Genomic DNA, 24,177 nt, shown 5'->3' with positions numbered 1-24,177 from the left:
AATTGATCCTAGTCATCAAACAGCAGAGTATGCTCAATTATTCAGAGCAGTTTAGAAAGTTTGCAGATTGCAACGAGTCATTGACTAGCAGCATTCAGTCTTCCTGGAGGAGCATGTAGAGAATCGCTGGTATTGAGTTGTTTACTGCAGTGCCTCATTCTGAGCAGGTACGTAGCGACAGTGGAGAGGAAAAACTCCCATTTAACTGCAAAGAAACCTCCAGCAGAACCAGAACCTGACTCGGTACGACCACAGATGATCACAACCGACTGGGGAGGTTTGAGAACACGAAGCAGGATGCATGAAAATAAACAGATGAACTGATGTAGGATTATCTTCTATGTTTATGAAAGTAATAAGTTCATAGATGCAGAAGGAGAATGATAAGTTGATGGCTGTATCATCTCAGCCGATGTCCAAACAGCTGAACAGACAGGTGCAGCTTCTATGGAGAGAAAAATAACTGAGAGAAACGACAAGTTAATAGTTGAAGCAACAGCAAATAATGCAAATCGGAGAGTAGTAGAAGAACAAAGTGAGGAAAAATTGAATTAAAATTTCATTTTAAATTAAACAAAAGTTCCATATTTGACAGACACATTTGTCTGCTAGTATTTCTGGTTGCACAATCAAAAACAATTTGTAACTTTTGTAAAGTAACTTTTTTTTAAACTTGAGGCTGACTACCTGAGCAGATAGCCTGACTATTTATCGGCGTGTTATAATTCTCTATAAAGAGCGGGAACACGTTCTGCACAAAAATAATTTAAAAACTACAAAATTTAACAAGAACATGTCAAAATAAGAGACATAAATAGATGCTGTAGATATACAGGTTTCATAATTGCTGGTAAAAATAAAATGTTACTATTTCACCATCAGCAGGCATACTTTAGATCCTGTTTAAGTTTCTGGGTAAATGATTAGACAGTTGAACAGAAACATTTTTACTCAAGAGTATCATTTGTACCTTCCTAAAACTATTATTTAGCGTAAGGTTCATCATCAGAGATGTTGTAAGCACATCTGCGTAAAACGGTGGAAACCCGGGTGGAGGATGGAGTTGGTTTAGAAGCGCAGCTTGTAAAAGCAAAAGGAAGCCGTTACGTACCGACTCCATCCTGTCTGGCCCATTGAAACTCACTCCAGTTGCACATGGTGCCATCACTCCAGAGCTATCTCTCTAAGCAGAAAGATGGGCAGAGATTTAATTTGAACACACTCAAACGTCGCTCCCACACAGAGGAAGGTGGGGATCCTTTGTCGGTTGCGGCTTCCTGCCCAACAGCACTCTCTTTTGGCGATTTCGGGCAAATAAGCTGCGGGGGGATGATGCCAACAGAGCGTCCTGCGGCTCAGTAGCCCCAGGTGTCAGAGACCCTGCAGTGAAACTGTCGAGGAGAGAGAGAGAGAGAGAGAGAGAGAGCCTGGAAGAGTTTAACAATATCGAGCTGAGTCCTGGGAAGATGAGAGGGAAGTGTAGATGGAGCAGCTGCAGGTGGGCCTGTGAGCCCCGGATCATCAGTCACGCTGGAACCAATGAGTTCATGTGAAGATGCTTTTTCTCTTTTCTCCCAGCCTCAGTGCAGGAATAATAAAGTGAGAAGAGCTGCTGAGCATTTCTTTTGGAAGTTAGTGTGTTGCAGCTCGTATTTGTTTCTCCCCCCCAATCCCCTGCTCTCTGCTGCACAGCACCCGTGGGAAGTTGTGTTGGAAAGAGAAAGGGCTGGGCGGAGGGAGCCACACACCATGGCATTGTGGTTGGGCACAATCACTGCTCCCAAAGCCCCCTCGCTGAGGCAGTTTCCCCCCCTGTGGAGCTAATCTCTTCTCCCCGGGATTAACAAACTTCACAGCACAGCCCTCGACTGAGCTATCGCGACATCACTTCGCCCTCCACCCCTTCCTCAGCCGCACTTTCTTTTAAGTGCACACTAACTATCCTTTATGTAATCCCATAAAACAAACCACAGGACTGAGTCAGAAGTGGCTGGATTAGGGATGTTTTACAGCTGTAATAATGCTCGTTATAACTAATTATTGTAGTTGTGGTGTGGATTACCTGCTTCACTATGTTCACTATGTACAGTGCCTTTCAGAAGTATTCACATTTCCTGTCTTTGTTACATCTCACAAACACACACAAATTTGAATGTATTTTATCTTAAGGACCAACAAATGAGTAGTAAATGGTAAAATTAAATGGATATAACTGAGGGCTTTCTTTTTTTCTTCACTAAAAAAAAAAATCTGAAAAGTGCGGCATTTTAAGGCAATGGATCGAGTAAAATCCATTGCCTTCATAAACAGAGTCATGAAGATGGGATAAAGGTGCAGAGGAATGTAAAGCAGGGTAAGTTTGTCTGAATCTAGTGCAAAGGGAGCACTAATTGGAGAAGAGACCCAGGGTAGCTCTGGAGGAGCTGCTGAGATCCACAGCTCAGGTGGGAAGGCTTGGCAAGATGAAGGCCATTTTAAAAAAAAAACTTGCAGCGAACTCACAATTCTGCATTAGTGAGTAAAATGTGTGGACCTGTTTAAAAACTGGAGGTACTGACAAACACATGGATGGAGGAGCTCTGGTCAGAGATGGCCATTAACTTTTTTTTTTGGCTTTCAAACCACTACATGTGGAGAAAAACTAATACTGGACATGATCCTGGAAACACCATCTACATGGCAAAATATGGAAGGCAATCTTGCAAAAGACGAGCAACCGGAGTTTCACCTTTCACCAGGACAGTTATGTTAAACATACAGCCTGAGCTGCAATGAGACGGTCCAGACCAAGACATATTCATGTGTTGGCAGGAATCCAGACCTAAATCCAGTTGAGAATCCGATATATTCTCAATATATGCTGAACATACATGTTGGAAAACAGTGTCTCTGTCCATCTGCTTCACAATTCTGCTCTACTTTGTGCCAATCCATTTCCTAAAATCCCATTCAAACACACTGGGGTTTTGTGGCTGCAGTGTGACAGAGAGTGGGGGAACAAAAGCTCAGAGGTTATTTATACTCCTGCTAGGCGCTGTATTTGTTGTCTGTATATATGCATACAGCCTCATGAATGTGTATGTTGACAGAAAGTTTCCCTCCTTATTAGGCGCTGTCGTTTCCCATCTCCACGGAGGAGTTCCCAGATCTTTCAGTAATAATGAGGCTCCAGAGAAAACGAGTGGGCTCAAATCAGACAGATTATCACATCCCTTCGCCATACATGTCCTGCCGTCTTGCTCCGTCCCCCCCCCACCCCCCCCGCGCTTGTCTCGCCGATCTCGCCTGCTCCTCCTGCACCGCCTCTCCCTCCGTCTTTCCTCTGTGCTGATTAGGTGGGCAGGAAGTTGATGGGTGTATTTAGGGCCAGCGTGGTTTTATCGCCGCATCGGTCTGACATGCTCGTGCGAAGACGGTGTCTGCTCTGTGTCGTCTTCTAATGGGGCGCCAGGGTCTCGGAGAGGAAGAAGGCAGGTAGATGTTGGAAACAGAGTGTGTGTACGTGTACGTGTGTGTGTTTTCACGGGACAGTAGGAGAAATACGCCGGGGAGTGGAGGCAGGTGTGTTTGAGGATGGTATTAAGGAAAAGGCAGAAAGACACTGCGGGTAATGAGTAGTGCGAGCCGTGTGTGCTCTTGCCACGCTGATAAACGATGGGCTGGCACTTCACACAATTTTCAGCCTTTACCAAGCCATTTTTCTCCCCTCCCCTTCTCTTTCACCTTCCATCCCTTACTCTAAAAAAATAAAATAAAAAAAAACACTCACGTCGAGTATATCCTCACTGGATATATTTTCTTTTCTGAAAACCATCCTACTCCCCTCTTCTACATGGTCATGTTGCAGCACAATGCTGCTGGCTAATTATCAATGGTTAGGATGTGACAGATGCTGCGGAGATGCTTGGCAGTCGGTGCGCTGCAGAGCCCTGGCAACCTTTTCCAATATCCAGACACCGCACCCTCCTCAGCACCCAGGGACGGATCAGCTCTGGAGATACGGGGGTTAGTTTGTTATATATAGATTGGTCCCAGGAGGGTGTGCATGCGTGTGTGTGTGTGTGTGTGTGTTCAGCCAAGGTGAGAACTCTTATGAAGGAAGGAGAAGTGCTGATAAGCTTTAGTTTTTAACTTTACAGTGCACATAATGTACAAACTGCTTTTGCAAAAGCTACTGGTCAGGTCACAACCACATACTGCAAATCCAATTTGTTTAGAGTTTATGTGAAAGAGCAACACAAAGTGGTGCACAATTTTGATTTCTGTTGCATAAAGTCACATAATTGTTTTACACCAGTGTTTACTCTACACCAAACCTCCCAAGACAGGATTCATTTAAGGTGACATCCTGGGTTAGGGGTAGAACTAGGTAACGTTCATAAACATTAGGGGTTTTTTTTAGGTTTTTTTTTACATCTTTGTTAAAACTGACAGTATAATACGAGATAATCTGTGGAACTAAATCGAGCTCCCCTGCAGAAATACACAGCCTGGCCAGAAGCGACCAATCAGAGCCAGGGGGAGGGTCTCTGCGCTTTCAATCATCCTTGCGTACATGCCGCTCACACCCTCCACCTAGCTCTCTGCTACGCCATAAATGCTAAGGCTAGTTAGCATTCCCATGACAGTGGATGAATAGTTTTCCTGAAACATTAAGTTGCTTCTATGCCATTACCACATTAGGCAGCTCATCCACAGGCATGATTGATGGTGCTGAAATTTTCCACCTGATTCTGATTGGTTGTCTGTGTCCAGGAGTGAGAAGCTCATGTTTTCCACAGATCATCTGTCTCATGTTATGCTGTCATGACATAGTGACAGTTTTAACAAATGTGTACAAAGCATGTTGTAAAAGTTGCCTACTTTTACAACTACATGAGAGGGACTCTGTTGACAGGATGCCTTAGTCTTGCACTACATCATCCTAAATAATGGAATGGCAAGAAGAAATATGTTGACTGTAAGCTAGAAGTTGCCCCATTTTTGCAGTTTGCCACAAGACATGTAGGCAACGCAGCAATCGTGTGGAAGGAGATGCTCTGATCAGAGGAGACTAAAAATGAAATGGCATAAATCCATGTGCATCCATGTGTTGGAATGCTTCTGCCTTGGTCCAGATCTACAGTAAATTAATTGAAACTTGATGCTGTTCACATGCTCTCCATCCACTGTGACTGAAGTAGAGTTCTGGTTTTATGCAAGAAAATAATGGGGATTGGGGAGCTGATTGAGACGCATTTTTTGCTCAACACACTGTTATTGTAAAAAAAAATAATAATAAAAACGTGAAAGCCATGTGCCGTCTTTCTTTCCCTTCATAACATTACACTAATTTGTGTTGGTGTGTTACATAAAACCCCAGTGCAATGCGTTGGAAGCTGTAGCTGCAGCAGAAAACAGAAAGTGTGTGTATCCACCCCCCCCCGCTCCGTGTCATCGTTTTATTTCCTGATCATTCCAGCCAGCTGTGGGTGATGCAGCAGTTCTCAGTTTCTAGATGTCGTAATGAAAAGAAAAGAACACACTCCTCCTCTCATCACTCCACACACACACACACACACACGCACACGCACACACACACACACACGCAGGCTCCCACATGCCCCCACAGCGATGCCCTACTTGGCTGCTATCAACACAGAAGCTTGCTTTGGTAATGAAGTGAGGTCTCAGCCTTCCATCTCCCATCTAGTTTTGAAGAGTGAAGGAGCAGTAATTGGTGTACGACCTACACCACCGACAGCACTCATGTCCCCTGTCCTACGTGACATTCCCCTTCCAATTAAATCTGCGTCTACACACACTCTCTCTAACAGACTGAAAAATATTCACACGCACACACACATCTTATCATTTCTCCCAAACTTCCTGCCTTGATAGTTTCTCAAGGTGCCTTTTTAGATCTACACTGGTGTCGTACGGCACGTTGGACGCTTTTCCCACGTACACAGAGCGCGTCTGTGTGTCTGGGCGCATGTGGCCAGATTGTGTGCAGGACCACGGAGGAAGGAGTCTTGTTCTCTGAATGAGTTCATTTTCGGGGATTATGGGTAAATCTGTGGGGCCGGTGGATGGATTGCTCTCTGTTTCGCTAGGATTAGCTGAAGGTGACACTGAGGTGGCAGGTCCGTGTCCATCTGTGTTCCTACGTGCTCCCATAGTCTGATTTGTGCATCCATGCGTCGTGTGTAAAAGTATGTCTGTTATTAGGCCCGAAATGTGCTGTAATCCATCAGAGTTAATGAGCTGTGCGAGTGTGTGTGCGAGTGTGTGTGTGTGTATAAGCTCCCTCCAACATTGATGGCGGCGGGGTGTGTTCTGCATGCGTCTTCTGACTGACCTTGACTTCGGTCTGTCAGATGGAGCGCGCTCTCAGGCTGTTCACACAGAGACCGAGACTCCATCAGATCCCCAGATGTCATCACACACAGTCTGTCAGATGTGTGTACCATGAGCAAATAACGAGCACAACAGGGCCGCCCTTCAGGAGATTTCCGAGTTCATGGCGGGAGAAGAAATTCAGAGGTTAAACCGCGGGGTTCACCGTCTGCTCTGGGACTTCAGGTTTTGAAAGGTGTAGCTAATTCATGAAAATCAATCATAAAGTAGCTTATTTAGCATATACTGCTTTAAACTATGCTTTGTTTTATACTCGTACTACATGTATAATATTATTTTTTCAATATATTTAGTTGTAAATTATTAAGCAACTGAAGAGAATACTGCCTTAAAGTAAAACTTCTGCATTGCCTGTATGTCGATATTATATTTTATTGAAGATGCTCGTTTGCAGAACCGATTATTGCTCAGTATGGCTCAGAAGGTACCTCTGTTTTGAATTTTTAATGTTTCTTTTTGTTTTCACTCCTAGTCGTTTACTAATTCCTCTAGTCCTATTTTTTTGTGCGTTTTCAAAAACTTTCTCTTTTTTTGTAAAGTTTTGCCTTCTGATTTTTATACCGTTTGCTTCTATTGTAACTGTACAATGGTTGAGTACAAAGGGAACTCAGACTTTTGTGTAAAATCAAACAAACATTCGGATTTAGAGGTAACCAAAAAAAAAAAAAAACGTAATTTTTTGTTGTTTTGTTTGGCTATTTTGCTGTAAATTGAGATAAAATCGAGCCACTTTTTAAAGTTTCCACCTGCCAACACATGCGTCTTGATGACATCAGATCAGTCAAAAGGGAATTAATCAGAGCTCTTTAGATTATGTTCATTTTATGTTTTTCTTTTTGTTTTTGTCTATTCGCTATAGGTTGCAATCAAATTCCTTCCTCAGATAGAAAAAAAAAAATCACACAGGAATATAAGCAGACTTGTCATTACATCATCACTACTTGTTTGAACTTCAGTTTCAAACTACATTTCAAATGCTACAGAATTGTCAGAAGTTGCTATTAATTCAGATTTTTTAGTTTTTATTTTTATCTTGGTTTTGTGAAATCTTCTTCTGGAAATCTGTATTTTATCACCCAGCTGTGTTTTTGACCTCACTGTAAACATACTTAAAAAAGAAAAAGAACCAAAGCAGCAGTGCACAGGCTCTGACGCAGTCTCTTGCATAGCTACACAAAGAGAAAATGCGTAGAATTTACCTGTGTAGCCTCTCGACTCGCAGTTAAGCGGAACAAGAGAATGATAAAAAGATAAGTGACCGTAATAAAGACAACGAATAATGTCATAAAACGTCCTCTCAGCTTAAAAGGTTGTCTAAATAAAAAGTCTTCAGCTGCTTTTCAAAGCCTTTAATGCCGCCAAGGCCGCATCAAAATGAACTCCGTAGTCAAGGTGCCACTACTTGAAAAGAGCGATAACCTGCAGATTTTCAGATTGCGTCCAAAAAACCTTCCAGCAACCTCCAATTACACGACCTCGCAAAGCCGAGGTGTTTTATTTAGAAGACAAAGGCAAAAGAAAGTGGAAAAAGTCCCATAAAAATAAATTCAAGTTCTTGGCAGGACGCAAAAATGGTGGTTATAAATGAAGGCCTTGAGTGCAACAACACCGCCATGAAATAATTCACACAGTAGACCCATCTGCTGTAGATCAGTTGAGATTTTCTTTTTTCCAAAATAACAATTTTGTCACGAGTCGAACCATTTTCATAAAGCTGCAGCTCGTCTATTGTGGAAATGCGTATTCTGATCTTAGAATGTAAAACAATTAAAACATTCCATCTTCATGTTAGAAAAGCAGCAGGATTTGCCAATTGATTTAGTGAAATAATATCCATTTATTAATTCTATATAGCTGGTTATCTTTACAGAGTTGAGATCTCCAGTGGTCACTAAGACGGAGGTCCAACCTGAACACGTCACCAGACTGCAGCAGGAAACAGGAATAGATGAGAACCTGTGCAGTGTCTGCAGAACCTTCTCGCTGCAAACTGTGGCATGCTGTAACTATGCATCCATGCAGTCAAACACTGGTCTCTAATAGAGGTCATACTGTCCAGATGTTATTGGATTTTCAACTCAAGCTCCCGAGAAACCGCCAACTCTCCAAGTTAAACTTTTGTGACATTTTAAGTTGATTTCCTTCCCCCCTTCCAAGCTCCCAAACAGAAACGGAGCCAAATACGTACAAAACGACAACACAGACACCCCACATCACCGTTTTTCCAATTATAATGGTTAGCAAAACGTGCCTTCATTTTGTTCGTTTTTACATTTCAATTGGTTTTCGTCGGCCGTCTCAAGTGCAGTGCTAGCTAAAACAGCTTCTCCGCTAGTAGCTGGCGGGGATTTGGCTTAATATGACAAAATAAAATAGATCATTTAAAAGCACCTCTTCATGTTTGGGATGGTGAACAATGAAAGGCAGAAAATAACTCAGCGCCACATTCTAGCACGCCGCTCGGCTCCCGGTTGTAAAAACAACACATTTCCTTTTGTCGTGAGTGGTGTTTTACATCTTATTTGCTTATAACTTACATCCACTTCTTTTGTAAATATGACAATTTAGGCTTCTGGTATGAGGCTGATATTTTCAGCATGCCCATGCTGAGCAGCATTCATACCGCCCACTCAAACTATTTCCACAGCTAAAGTCCAACGGTACTCTGGCATGTTTACATTAGAGTAAAAATTAGAGTTCAGAAGCACAAATTTAGCAGGTAAATTTTTTTTTTTCTTTTATTAGGTGTAAATAAGTGTCGTTTCTGCGTCGGTGAGGGTGTGTAGCTTGTTTTGAAATGCAGTCAGCTGCTGTTGGGTGACGGTTTTCCCTCTTAGCTTTTTAAAGTTTCCATCTTTTCATGACATTTTAGAGGAAAACTTGAGATAAATGGTAAAAGGGCGTCTTACTGTAAGTTGAAGCGGCTCCACAGACACTCGCACGAGATTATTTTGCAGACCTATTTTTATTTTAAGAATAATGAGCGCTAAACGCGATTCACTTGTAGCTTTTATCGGCGTGTGTTGCTAGAGAAACATTTTGGACTAATTAGATTGGGGTTTTTTTTTTTTAGAAAAGGGTCCGTGCTTGACGGAAAAAATAGCTAACATGGTCTAATACTGTATGATCTCTACATAAAAGGAGCATCTGCACAAAATGTAACTTGAACTCGACTCTTTCTCTCTCTTCTGTAGCCAGAGTAGATCCAGATATCTCAATTAGCCAGCTGGCAGTCAGCAGCAGCTACACATGGTAAAAACACTTGAACAGACAAGAAAGATAAATGACGTTCTGGCTGTCAACTAATGAGCTTTTGCCGTGAATGCTTGTTGTAAATGAATTGTTTGTATTAGATGTTGTACGAGACAGATTATATTTATTTTAGCTTTATTATATTTTCATTGCATCATTAGTTGTCTTAAATCAAAATGTACATGTTGTCATTGATGTATTTATCCAGGAAAGAGTTTCTGAATTGATTTTCATTTTATTGGTTAAATAGATTCCAGAGTCAGGCAGATGGCCTTTAAAATCCCCTCGTACCAAAAAAGCAGAGTGGAAAATGATAATTCTAGTATTAACAAAAGCAGAAATATTTCTCAACATGTCCAGAAATTATAGTCAGTTTAAAAAAAATGTAATTAGTATTTCTGGGGTTTGGCATGATAAAATCGCCTGGACCGTACCAGTTTCAAAAGTTGATATAAATCTGATTTTAAGTGTACAAAAACAAAGGCAGGATTTCATGCTGTTGGTTTTTGTTTGCAAAGAAAAAAAAAACACAAAGCCAAACTTTTGGAAGCTAAACTCTGAGGCTCCCCTGTGATTCGATAACTTCAGGATGTTTTCAGACATTTTCTGACTTTTGTCAGATGTAGAAATTCATCCCTCCTCTTTACAAAACAGCTTAAGTTTGTGGGTATTTCTTCATTCGCAGCATTTTTAACCACAGCACTTCAGTCAGGTCAAGGTCTGGGTGTTGACTGGGCATTTCCAGCACACCTCTTTTGAGCTTTTCTGTTACACTATATTGTAGAGAAAGTGACTGCATCGTGCCCTGGTTATGTGACGACAAAACTATCCCAGTTCATCACCTCTGCTCCATTTTGCTTCACAGTTGGTGCGAAGGGTTTGAGCCAATGTACTGTTTGTTTTTCTCCAAGCATCGGGCTTTTTCTTTGGACCAACAACTGTAAATTGTTCCAGAAGTTGTATGTTTTTTTTGTTTGTTTTTTTTTTTTTTGAGAGGGCGAGAAGAGACTTTCTCTTGGCTCCTCCTCCAAACAAGCCGTACCTGTTTAGATTTCTGTTTCTGAAAGGAGTTTGTCATTTAAAATGCTAACTTAAGATTCTAGGATGCAGCTTTTGAGTTTTTGTCATTTTTCTCCGAGCTTCTCAAGAACAGATCCTGTGGAGAAGTGAGTGGGACATCCACTGATGTAAAGATGACCAACTAACTTGAATATTTCCTGTTGTAAATAAAGTTTCTCACTGTAGAGTGGTGAACTTCAACAACGTGTTGAGGTTACTCTGTAATCCCTTTTAGATTGTTGGAGTCTTTCCCACCTTGTACCAGATGTACAGCTCTAAGCTGTACATCTGAGTTTTATAGATCTACGTCAGGCTCGCAGCTCTGAAACTGAATTAAAAAGTAAAAAATGGGTAACAAGTAACACTTCAGGTGATTTGGTTTCCTCTCTTAAAAATCTCTCAAAGCCATTAAGCTCACATTTGTTAGCTTGTGCTAGATTAGCTGTGTTAACATTGTTACAGTTCGATTTCCCCTGATGTTTCCTACGACAAACATTTGTATTACTTGCCGGGTAAAACAAACATGATGGAGAATAAACATTAAAGCTACAGCTGTCAGTGTTGGCCTTCTGTAGGAGTTGCCTCCGAACCCAAGAACGAATTAGCAAAGCCTAATTTGCGAGCACCTGTCAAATCAATGTATTTTGTTCTGAGGTTGCTGCTGAATGTGCAAAACAATTCAATGTGTTAAATTCAAAAGTGAGCTGTTAGATCGGCTTCCCGGTTCTTGATGAGGCTTCAGGCTTGTCAGCAAAAAAAAAAACAAACAAAAAAAACGACGCGTTCCCTGTACCAAACATCTACATTTCTGAGCGGCGCCAAGGCGCCGCTCAACGAGGTGGGACTGCGCAGATTTCACCATCAGACATTGATTAGCAACCTGGAGAGAGAGAGGGAGAGAGAACACGGGTACAAACAGCTGTCAGACCCGAAGAAAATCAACACAGGGAACAGAGGTGCATGCAAACGAGTTCAAATTAACTGTCACAAAGCCGCCGGTTTGATTTTCATCTCTGGCAAATTTGCGGAGCCGTCGTTTGCGAACTAGAGCGTTGCAAAAAAAACCACAAAAAAAAGGTGGCCTCGCGCAACTTCCTCCCGCATCATTTGAGGTCATTTGTACAAATGAGAGAGAGAGAAAAAATAACATGTAGTGTAAACTGTCAAATTGGTTGTTAAATGAAATGCGGTGATGTCACAAACTGCATCTTTGTGCCATTTATGTAATGCTGATGAATTACCAACAGGAAGCAAATGTTCTCGGGCGTCTGCAACATTCTCCAGGGATTGTTGACTTCTGTCGACATGTCCAGGGAAAAAGCTTCCAAAACGAGCAAGTCGGATGAGGGGAGGAACGCTGGTGTTTTTTGGAGAAATGTGCAGCCATGTGTGAGCGTCGGCGCCCAACAGAGAGCAGGGCGACACTGAAGGTGTGGGCGCCGGCCTCACAGTTTGTGCGATGTGCTCTGACACACAGATGGCAGCTGACACAACACAGATCGACTCTCACTCTGTCCTCACACACCCACACACTCCCCTCCTCCTTCCCAAAATGGATGTTCTGTCTCATGTCCGCCGTTGATAGACGCGTCGATAGATTGGCGCTCTCCGTCTTTCTTCCCTTCCTTTATCGCATTTTGTCGCACGCATCAGAGAGACGCTGCCCAGGTGGGAGGAGATGGACATCACAGATTAGGGATTTAAAGGGGGGGGGGTCCACAAAGTAGCATCTATTGTACAGAAGAGAAGTCCTGTGAGTGTTTGCCAATTGTCCACAAAAAGTTCAGCAGAGGATTTCCACTTTTACCGCGGCCTTTACGTCCTGCTTTCAATCTCCTCCCCCCCACCCTGGATAGTAATGAACATTCTGGGCAAATCTGAAAAAACGTTAATGCAAGCAAATGATGCCAATATATGTGTGTGCAAATTGTTTTGAACGCCCTCCAGGCTGGAGCTGATTCACACAGTAGCCCTGGTTTCCTGCAGCCAAATCACAAACTCTCAGTTCATTACTTCTGACAGGACACAGAGGGCTACGAGGGATTGATGCGCTCACATACAGACGCCGCTCCCTCTCTTCTCCTGCCTCCTCCGGTGGCGTTATGGAAACCAAATTAGCCGCGTCTGAACATGGCAATGCATATGGATGACTTTGTATTGAAGACTTTGGGTGTAATGGCGCCTGCTTTCAGCAAAAACAGGTACTTAGGCTAACAACGAGGATGTTGACGTCGGGACACTCTGCAGGTGAAACGTCCGTAATTTGTTCGCTGCCGATAAAGCCGTGCCACAAACTGGTCCGTCTTTCATTGTGGCAATGTGCGATAAGTTGAGGGGGCTGATGAAATGCATTTAATAGCGAGGACAAATTACCTGCTAGCATAATTTCAATTAGCTTGTTTTCGCCACTGGAGAAACTGTTGTCACTGCTGTAATGAACGTCAAACTACATTAGATTGACATTCATTATTCCATCAGTTCAATAACTTGTCAAAATCAATCTGAAGACTGAATTCATTTCTTTTCCATGGAGCTCTGTGGATTGATAACAAAGAAATGCTTAAGAGGTTTTTACATAGTCCTTGTTTCAGGATTTAAAGTCGACTCATAGTACAGTCACAAATCCATTTGTCTACTTGCCACTAATTAACTAAAACAAACGACATGGAGTTAAGTAAATGGACAAAATCCAGTCAGAAGCTTCAACAATGCATTAATACAGACGTGCGAACGTTTATTCAGCAAGATTTTTGCGGTTTTTGCTTTCCACACCAAACAGATTTCCTTGTTTTTGGCCTGAGTTATTTACGTACGTGTCACATTAAAGGGAATGTGTTTATCATGTTCTTGTTTTATTTTCATAGCTAATGCTGGACTTTTAAGAGCAGTGCAAAGACTTTCAAACCCACTGTAGATTAGTTACACATAAAGTCATGTATGTCAAGAGTTTTTGTTCATTTTGATGATTGTAGGTTAGAAACACACCATTAATTAAAATGAAATAAACCTCTAATGTATCACTGTGTATTAAATTGACATAATGTATAAGATAAAGCTCTTTTTTTATTGAACTATAGATCTCATCAATATTTTTAACTTGCTAAATGTGTCAGGATTCCTCTCTAAAAGCCTTTGAAACCTCTGAAACAGTTCTTAGGTTTGTGTTCACTATCTGACAGAGACCTAACACTGAAGCAGAAAAGTGTGTAAAAAAAATAAAAAATAAAATAAAATCCAATTTTTTTTTTCTGGTCAGTCTGTGAACTTCAAAGCAGAAACTGCTGTAACTGTTAAGAAATCACTTACAGGAAAATATCGTAGCTGCTACTTAAAAAAATAAACTTCTTCAGGATGTCAGATCTACAAACAAACTTATGACACAGCAGATTTAGTGAAGCAACTTGAAAATCAGTCGGCGGATGTTTGCGTGCGTGTGTGTGTGTGTGTGTGGGGGGGGAGGGCAGCTGATCACACAAGTGTGTGCAGTGGGGATTAACCCGAGTCTGTAACCGAAGGGCATGAGCCGGCGCTCGGTAGAACCTGAAACAACGTCAGCTGCTCTCTGCAGCCGAGGAGTGCCTTAAAATAAAAAAATAACAACAAAAAAACCACACAACTAAGCGACTCGTAGCACACACACACACACACACACACACACACACACACACACGCACGCACGCACGCACGCACGCCGTTCTTAAAGGTTACGTTGCTGTGGGACCCGTCTGGTCCGGCTGTAGTTGACAGTTTAAATTGTTGAAGGTTTTGTCAGAGCATGCTTCCTGTTTGTTTTAGTGTGTCGTTCCAGACTGCTTGTAGCTGCAGTGCAGAGCGCTCCTCTGCCTCTTAATGGATCCTGAGCTTTATAGAACCCTTGTGCTCTTTTCCTCTCCTCATTCTGTTTTTTTTTTCCTCTCACTATAAATGGGGGGGGGAGTTTGTGTCTCCGGGGAAATTATACATGTCACTATCTCAGTGATGGGCAGCCCATCTATTGTAAATGATCACATGTGTGATGAGGAGAGGGAGGCGCGCTTCGCCATCTTCACCGCGCACTTCAGTTAACCGTAGTGGCTCTGATGCCGCGGCTGCTTCCCGTCTGATTAGATTGCATCTCATTTGTGCGTTCTGGAGACAGCTAGTTTACGGCGTGTCTGCGCGGATGAAGCCGGAGCGCGACCAGTCGGCGTTAGGAGGCGGAAACTGATCGTCGGATAGTCGTAATGATTTCATGCTGCGCGAGACCAAAAGCCCCGCAGTAACATGTAGTTATGGATGCCTGGCGTGTGTTCTGCTGCTGTACATTATATCGACTTGGAGCTACTTAACTCCGAGGCTGCCCCGCAATCAGAGGAAAATGTAGGAGCGCCGGCAGGCACACGGGCTCTTTTGATGTCGAGCAAATCTGGATGCAGCCTGCAGAACAACTGACACCTTGCTGCATCTGTTAATTTCTCTGATCTGTGACTCAGATGTATGTCTTCCAGTTAACATAACAAAAGCGAGGACCCGAGGGCCATTTCCTGTTCGCACGCCGCGTTTTCCGTGCCTCTCCCCCACGACTGTGCCATGTTCACCTCTTTTAAGAAAACGACTGAAACGGATACAAACACATCAGTCTATTAATGTTTTTGCTTCCTGTCGTCGTCGTCTAGGATTACTCGCCAAACACTGTGGTGACATTTAGAAATGAGAATTTGTTTCAATATAGAGGATATGATTTATGGACAAAACAAGCTTTAGTAGTTTGGTGTGTCTCCATCTTTACTGTGGCTGAATGTGACCCTTGACCTCAAATTTGGCTAGAAATGCTTTGTGTTGGTGCTGCTTTTGAAAGTCGCAGGGAAAGACGTATTTAAGTTCTGCAAATTAATGTTCTGCTTCTTTTTTTTCATAAAAAAAATCTCTGGTATGAATTTGTGTTCTGATAAACATCCATGATCTCTTCAACTAAATCCTCTTTGTAAACATCTGACCTTGGAGTCTCCTGCGCTGCCGCAGAGCCGCTTTGTTGTCCCACAACCACTGAACGCACTTCGCTTTGACATGAGCATCCTACTCTGCGGTTTATTTTTAGACAAATCCACTTATGCATTATTGCTCCTATAAATACCCACAAGGACATCTAATGTTTAGAAATCTGTCGCCAAAAATAGTCCCCACTCACCGCCGTCCTCTGTGTTCTTTTTTTTTCTTTTTATTTGTTAAAAAAAACTACAGTTTCCATCTGTGTTCCTAAACTGTTCATTTGTCTTGAGAGAGCGTTTTCGGTCTGTGTTTTTTCTGGAAGGGTTCCCGTCCCCTTTGTGAGAGCTGGCGGGCTTTGGGCTGGTTGTCACAGATAGAACGAGGAAGTTGAAAGGAGAGAGCCGCCTTACGACTCGCTAAGTTTTGTTATTCAGCTTTTAGCCCTCGTGTGTTTTAATTTTTTTTATTTTTTTGCCGACTTAACTCCGTTACAGCTGAAGCCGTACGGTGATGCTGCATTGGTGTATTAGTAGATAAGAAAGAAAAAAAAAAGAGGAAAACATTCACATCATTCCACAGAAGTGCTTTGGGGCACAAATTAAATTGCATTTTATGTCTTTTTAATTTTATGCATTTGTATTTGTGGTCATATTTTTAAGAACGTCTGATTCTTTCAAGTCTATAGCGCCTCTATTATAAATTACTATTCTTGTAAACTTGACAAATGACTAAAAAGTGAAACATTTGATAGGAGCAAAAGTTTTTAAACCCAAGTGGAGGAATGAACTGGGGGGAAAAAAATGCTGAGGTTTGCAGGAATTTTTGACACTCTCAGCTGTTTGGGTCAGCGCCACGACGTGATCGACTGCAGGACCTCCGGTCTTTCCTTTTCAGCCATTCTCTTGTAGATTTGTTGATGTGCTTGGAACCCGTTGTCCTAAAAGTCAAAGCAGCAAGCTTCAGCTGTCAGGTCCAGAAACATCACAGTTCCCTCTCGATACTTTTAACACGCCGCGGTTTGCAGTGGATGCAGTGACCAGTGAGAAGTCCTGTGGCCACAAAATGAACCGAAGCCGTCTGCAGCCCAAAGGTGAGCCTGATCGCTTGTCTGGAGTTTGATTTGCCCAACTGCACCGTTCTCTGCAGACAGACAGACATCCGTACATCGGACCTGGAAGCCCTTTGGTTTGTTCAGAATAAACTTCCAACATTTCAGTCATCCTGACATGGTCTTTTAAGAAGTGTTTGGTAGCCCAATGCATGGACAAAATGTCAGTAACTTTTTGTTTGTCTGTGGAGTTTAACATTTAATATCTGGACAGCCTGACCTGTAGTTCTTAGCATTTCTCCGAGCAATGCAGAGCCTGACCCTGCACTGATGTCTACCTGTAGAACTGTCTTTCACTGGTACTTTCTTTTTTTTTTTTCTTTTTTTTTGTATAGAAAGTTTGCGTCTGCTAACTGAAGCACTCCATGTGGTTTATAAACGTCTTTATAACCTAGAGAGGCAGCAAGTACCTCTCCAAGAGTCGTATTAGTGCTAATCAGAAATCTTCAGACCGACAAACTGCTAATGCATCTCCTTCAGTAGGTGTGACCATATAGCTGCTGTTTAATCTCATAATATACTAAGCAAGCAGTTGTGGATTAATTGGGTTTTTGAACATTTAGGACTCTATATAACTACAATGTCTTACTCAGGTATTCATGCACTGGACTTTTTGACGTTTTATCACATTTTGGCCTCGTTGCTCCTTTGTCCTCTTCTTCTGTGGTCTGTCAGTGTAGATAGATGTCTTGCTCGGTTTTAGTTGTTCCGTATTCTTTCTATTTTTATATGACGGATCAAATAGAGATCAGAGAGACGTTCAAACCTTGGGATATTGTTTCATAACCTAGGCCTGCTATGACTTTCTTAAACGTCTTTATGGTGTTTTTTTGTTCACTAATGTTCTCTAACAAACCACATGGAACCATTACCTTCCACAGGGTTCCTGCCCAGTTTTGAAAAGGAAAAAGGAATCTTTAAAAAGTGCAGCTTTTGGCATTGCAGAGTTTCATTATTTTTAAAACCTTAATTATGTTCTTCTCAAATGCTCCGTTTAAAAAAAAAATTTTTTTAAATATGCAGGGAAACATCTTGAAATTTGTCCCTGGGAATTTTGTCATAAAGGCTTAGGGACTCTACACAGAGATCAGACGAACACAGGTGGTTTTATTTACACAGCTTGTCGCTCTGCATACGTATTGATTACAGAGGCACATTTTCAGATTCTCATTTACAAGAAAAGATCAAAATCCGCACATCCTTTTTCTTCCACTTCAAAATGATGCCCTTTGTGCTGTTTGCAAATAAGTTACTATGAAATACTTTTTTTTTTAATGTTCCACAGATGCAAACATTTTGAGCATGTCCCTGTTTTATCCTTTTATCATGACTGTTAATACACACCCTGTGGCTAAAATGCTTCATCAGTCCACCGCTCTCTAATAAATATGGCCTGCTAATGAAAATGCAGTTCAGGTAATTTGCTCCTAACCTTTAATTTAGCACCTGCTATTTGGTCTGAGTAATCTCCTAATGGTCTGCAGACTGACATATTAAGCGTGGATATAGGTCTTCATTAGCATTGCTCAGAGCAGAGCAGGCAGGTGGAGATGTGGCAAAGCCGCCCAATGTCAACATAAATGAACATGACAGGTGTGACAGCATCTTTTTCCACAGCAACTGTCCAATTTCACCTGTACTTATCAAACCTCGCGGCTCTTTACCCAGTCTGTTCACGAGCCAACAAAAGCCTGAAAGATGTTAGCTGGCGCCCGCACTGCGGCCGCGCCGCATGCGTCGCCTTCCACCTGCGTGATTCTGAATTATGATTTTGATTTGTCAACATGCTGGCTGTGGCTCATGTTGCAAGCAGCAACAATGTTGTTGTTGTTCCTTTTTTTGTTTTTTTTTTCTTTACCCAGGAAACACATTCCTAGCCAAATCTGCTCAAGAGTCTGGCATCTTTCTTTTATCCACAATCCCTTCCCATCAGTCTTTGTGTTTGTCAGGCGTCATAAAAAGCGCCCAATCCTGCGCTGTTTGTTATGTTGTAATCCCGCAGCTGCATTTTTAGAGATGATTGTCCCTGCGTGATGAAACGAGCCCTGTCAGGAGCTACACGCCGATTACGGGGCTTCAAGCAGCGATCGGTCTTTGTGTACAAACATTTTTTAAGAAACGCAATCGATGCGGCACAACATGATGATGGATAAACTCCTACAGTGTCCCAGCGATGACTGGGGGGGGAAGAAGAGGGTTCCGTCTACCTTCAGAGGAAAACGGGTGGGGAAGGCAAAAGCGCGGCTTTGTTTTTGCAGTCTTCGCCCTCCCCCTCCGTCTCCTCCTGCCTCGGAGATATAATCAAACCTTATTCATTTCTTTTAGCGTCAGCCTCAATGTCACGGCTCATATTAAATGCTCGATGGTGAATCACTTGTGTAATGAATTCAATCAGACCGGCGACCTCAGAGCCAGTGGGAGACGTTGAGTTTCTCCTGACCTGCAAGTGTTTCTCCTCGTCAGAACTCTGGTTCCTTTTGACAGAATCAAAGTACGGCCATGCTTATTTTAATGGCCTTTTAAAGCCCATTTTCTGTGATGCACTTCTAAGTGGTGGAGACGGTGTTCTGCATTCAAACAGTATCATCTGAACCTGTTGAAATCTCACTGGTTTACTCAGCATGCTCATTTTTTTTTATTTTTTAATTTGTGGACTGAAATCTGAGCAAAGCGTTTGTATCCGAATTAAATTATTCAAATTATTCAAAAACCATGTTTTGTGTATTAATTTCTGAGGGTTTTTTTTTTTTTTTTTTTTTTTTTTTTGCTTTGTTTCGTTTTTTTTTCCATCTAAACTCCATCTTGAGGGACCTCAAGAATTTTAATGCTGGAAGTTTTGCCCTTAAAAGATCATCTGGTCCTCCTAAAATGCTACAAGTCTAATTCTGCGCCTTCACCTAATTGAACACACGCGGATCTGAGCGTATGCAAATGAAAGCCGCGTGCAGCTCTGCAGCTCGCCTGGCTGCAGCTGCTTGCCCTCAACTCCGTTCATACATTCAGTCACGCCATCATACGGCTAAAAATGTGTTGCTAATGAAGATGAAGCTTGTTAACGATCTCAACTGCCCCCCTCCTCCCCCAACTCCACCACATCCCCATGCAATTTGACACCACCGCTTTTAGGACTGATTCTGGACTTTAAAGGTGCTTTTGCTGAAGGATTCACCGCTTGTATCTTCTATCTTATGGAAGCGGCTTATTTACATAGCTGGGTTGGTAACGGAGTTGAGTGTTTAACTGTGAAATATACCCTCATTTGAATATTTCATAGGCTTTTTCCTCTGTAGACTCCCAAGGCGGAATTTGTTTACTACTACCATCTTTCTAGGCTTTAATTGGATGTTTCAAAAAAAAAAATTTGGATTTTTTTTTTTCTTTTTCTCCTGGTAAGCAGTTATAAGCAGTCAGTACCTGCAGTAGATAACTCTCTTTGCGTCTTTTTTTTTTAAGTATAAATCCAGATAAGGTGGTTCCCAGAGGCTAACGCTAGCAGCAGAGAGGAATCCAAGACCAAAGCGGACTTGTATCTCCTTCAGACAACTGAAACACTTCGTAACAGTTTTAGTAAACACTGTTAGGCGCTTAAAATAGTCATTGTATACATGTTCAGCAGCTATTTTCACAGAAAGCCTTGATAATGTGTACGGTTAATGAATGTAGGGGGTGATGCGCCACCAATAATCATCCCTGGTGATGAAACACAAACTGAGCACAGAAACACGGTGAAACAAGTGGGAAAATGTAAATGGCAAAGACATCAAAGCTGGTGATTTACTGATTGATGTTTGTACCGTCTATAAAATCTGCCAGTACTAATTTTAAACAAATCTACTTTCTTTTTCTGAAACACAAGGAGACAGAAAAACAGTTTTGCAAATCTGAAAAGTAATTAATCATTTTTCCAAGGACAGAGGCCATTAGTTACAGTAAGATTAGGATCTTACTGTAACTTTAACAGCAGGAAAAAAATAGTTATCACTAAACTTGTATTAGTGATGAGCAGGGATGTCGATTGTAACACAGACAAGTGCTTTTTTATTGTAGGAAATGTTAGATTGTTGGGTGAGACTGATGAGACAGAGTAACTCTCACCTATTTATCCTATCCACAAATCATAGGATAAATAGATGATTTGTGGATCTTTATAGATTCACGTGTTATCAGATTTCACATTTTTTCACATTTTCATGGAAAATTTGAAGAGCATATCTAAAATATCTGAAAGAAAATCCAGCTTGGGAAGCAGAATTGCATAGATGCTAATTGACATGCTATTGACTTGCATTTGCAAGGCAGCTGTTCATTTTCTTTGCTGCTGATTGGCTGAGCCTCCGAGAGCGGAGGTAAGAGACTGTAGATATTATCTACTGTAGTAGTGCCAAAACTGTTTCCACTGTGCATATGAATGTATATTAAGGTACATTTAATTTTTCAACAATTTAAATAAGCAGTTATAATAAATCTTTTAGGGGAGATCTGAAGAAAGATCAGAAGAAAATGCATGAATATGTCAAAAATGTAGTAATCATGGAATCAAAGTCAAAGCTTTCCATTAGCCAGGCAACTGGCTACTTCTAGCATTGACCTACATCAGCCTTAACATAAAACATATGCTATTAAAAGCTAACTTTGTGTCTTTCTGATGTGCCGGTAACACACACCAACACACCAAAGTGTTTTGATTTTAATCATATCATACCCATGGATCTGGCTGACCATTTATCCAGGCTAATCCAGCTGAAAATCGTCCAGTTCTGGTTCAAGACATTTTATTTTAACTTGTGTCTCTAATTACTACAATTTAAATCGACACCATTTCACTTATTTTTACACTGTTAACACTTTTACATTCCATCATGACAATTGTGTACGATACTAGTTTCACACAGGAAGATCCTCCAGCCTAAATTTCCCTTGTAAAAATTTAGTTTAAATGTTCATAAAACATCACTGGTGTAAAATTGCTCTCATATTTTCTGAGGATGAAGTTGTTTTAGGATGGTAGAAAGGCCTCTTTGCTGTTGGCCCCTGTTGGCTGTTAGCTTCAGCCTCTGGGACCAACTAATCTGGATTGGTCCAAAATAAAGAGAGCTTCCCACTGCATGCAAGACATTAACTCCTTATACCAGAACCTCACTTCAGAAACTTCAACCCGCCCCATTAAAGTGTGTGGAATTGAGTCAGTTTTTTTTTCCCCCTCTCTCTCTGTCTCTCTCTCTGTCTGGTTGTTTGCAGCAGCAGCCATGCTGGACTCTTGTCTGTCCTGTAATCAGAATCACTCAGCAGCGTCTGACCCTTAAATTTACAAAGCTCTCCCGATGTTAGTCTGAGGGGTAATTACATCTGCTGGAGACTGAGACACATGTTTGTTACTCTGTCTCTGCAGAGCTCGGTTCCTCGATCTCAGACTGGTGCGTGTGTGTGTGCATGCGTGCGTGTGTGTGTCCATGTTTAAACAGTTCTAATTGGTACTTCAGAGTGTTTTGAGTCCACCTCTCAGAGTGGCTTCCGTGTTGCCACCTTCTTCGACTGACAGTCGATTTTAAGCCCATCCTCTCTGCAGCAGCTGCCGACGACATTATCAGAACCCCAAGGAGAATATTCCCAAAGGGTTATTCGCACATCTCCTCTTGCACTTTATCTAAAAGCCTTCTTTCTAGAAGGCGGGGTGTGTGTATGTGTCTGGGGGGGATCAGGTAGTGCTCCCTGGTGTCATTTAAATTCAGCCTGACTTAAAATGCCACAGGGGCTGCAGCAATAAATACTGTTACACGAGCACATAAAGGAAAAATAAAAGACACCTGTGGCCTAATGAAGGTTGTTGATCCCAGTGGAAAAATCCGATTAAAAAATGCTTTTAGGAAGAGAGTCAGCTTCCCCCCCAAGCATCCCTGAAGTGTTTTAAGTGTGAGTTCTGCTGGCCGCTGGATGCTGGCAGCTGATTTTCAGACTCCTTTTAATTATCTTTTTTTTTTTTTGTATGTGTGTGTTTGACAATAAGGACTCAGGCTTGATTAGGAAGGTTTGCTTTAGCCCGAATTGGATGCATGTTTTAATCACAGGTCCCGGATCTGTTTGCGGCTCCGTAATGAGGCCTCCTCCAGCTGGAGAGCCGTCGGTGCGGCTGCTTTGATCAGTGGCCCGTGGATGCAGGATTACGCCGCGTTAATGGAACCTCGACACAAACGGCGCTCGTGTCTAAATGCTAACCCATGTAGCACTTGCGCTCGCTAGACTCCGAGTGTGAGAAATGCGAGACGGAATAATAAAACCGCCTGCATGTGAAAAGGGCGAAATCCAGGGAGCTTTGGAGTGTTGTGTCTTGCAGACTGGCGGGTCAGGCACCCCGTCATCCTACGTGTCAGTCTCTGCCAGAGAGGGCTCAGTGGCAAAACATCCAAAACTCGGCGCCGACACTCAGCCCAACTCTAGAGACTAATGGCTGGTAGCTCCCAACGTGCGTTGTTTTGCGTAATTGCTTTAATTGCTGTCATTGTATGTAATGGTTGGGCTTTTTCATCTTCCCTGGTGGTGTAGCCATCCCGCTAATTACATCTGTCAGCTCTGCAGCCAAAAATGAGGGTTTCACAGCGGTGGGAACTTTAAAAATCAGAGGCTTTCTGTAAACTGCGCCTTTGTTCTCTCATCATGCGCCTTTGTCGGATTCGGATAAATGATCAGACTTAGTGAGTTATTATCCTCTTTGCAGGTACGACACCATCACCAACACATGGGAGACTGTTTCCCCTCTCCCTAAGCCGGTCCATTCGGCAGCTGCCACTGTGTGTGGAGGAAAGATCTACGTGTTTGGGGGCGTGAACGAGGCTGGGCGCTCGGCGGGCGTCCTCCAGTCCTACATACCACAGACCAACGCTTGGAGCTTCATTGAATCACCCATGATAGGTAAGAAAAGTCTTTCCAGTTTTCTAGGATTCATTTTCTCCTAGTGCTTTTTGAAGTACCCAGACTGGGGACAGAAAAATTAGATCATTCTTTTTTAAATTTCTGAAAAAACCTCATTCCTCGCAGGTCTTGCTAACAACTCCACCAGTTAAAGTGAACTCTAAGGACGCACAGAATTGTAACAAGCAATTTAAAAGGAAACTGTATTGTCTGTGACATTCAAAGCATGTCTATGGTTAATTCAGGCTGCCAGATAAATAATTGACCACTGGCAAGAATGCCAGAAATATATTTAAAATGCTGTTCTTAAGTCTTTCTATATTGAAGTCTTTTTAAGAGTAATTGGGATTGGTTGAAATCCACAGAGGCAGTCGAAAGATTTGCAAACACCAGATTGGAAACGGTTTACAAAAATCTAATTGATTGTATCTTTTTTGATACATTGAGCAGATCATGTGCAGTGACCTTGGCTTACTTGGAAGATT

At 42.1% G+C, this 24,177-nt stretch overlaps 1 protein-coding gene across 4 annotated transcripts in view; it reads left to right on the top strand.

The window, feature by feature from the left end:
- Positions 1–24,177, top strand: part of klhl29 (kelch-like family member 29) — a 268,562-nt gene that overhangs the window by 229,295 nt on the left and 15,090 nt on the right. For all 4 annotated transcript variants that reach the window (XM_088002054.1, XM_088002057.1, XM_088002055.1 and 1 more), the window contains one exon: positions 23,499–23,692. In XM_088002054.1, coding sequence (XP_087858180.1) covers positions 23,499–23,692 — 194 coding nt within the window. The remainder of the gene's footprint in view (positions 1–23,498; positions 23,693–24,177) is intronic.

This window comes from Poecilia mexicana, unplaced genomic scaffold (assembly GCF_051168715.1).
Source record: "Poecilia mexicana isolate PSO_F unplaced genomic scaffold, ASM5116871v1 scaffold_21, whole genome shotgun sequence".
In the NCBI taxonomy this organism is placed as follows: domain Eukaryota; kingdom Metazoa; phylum Chordata; class Actinopteri; order Cyprinodontiformes; family Poeciliidae; genus Poecilia; species Poecilia mexicana.
Note: the sequence above shows the minus strand (reverse complement) of the source record. Positions and strands in the feature narration are given on the sequence as shown.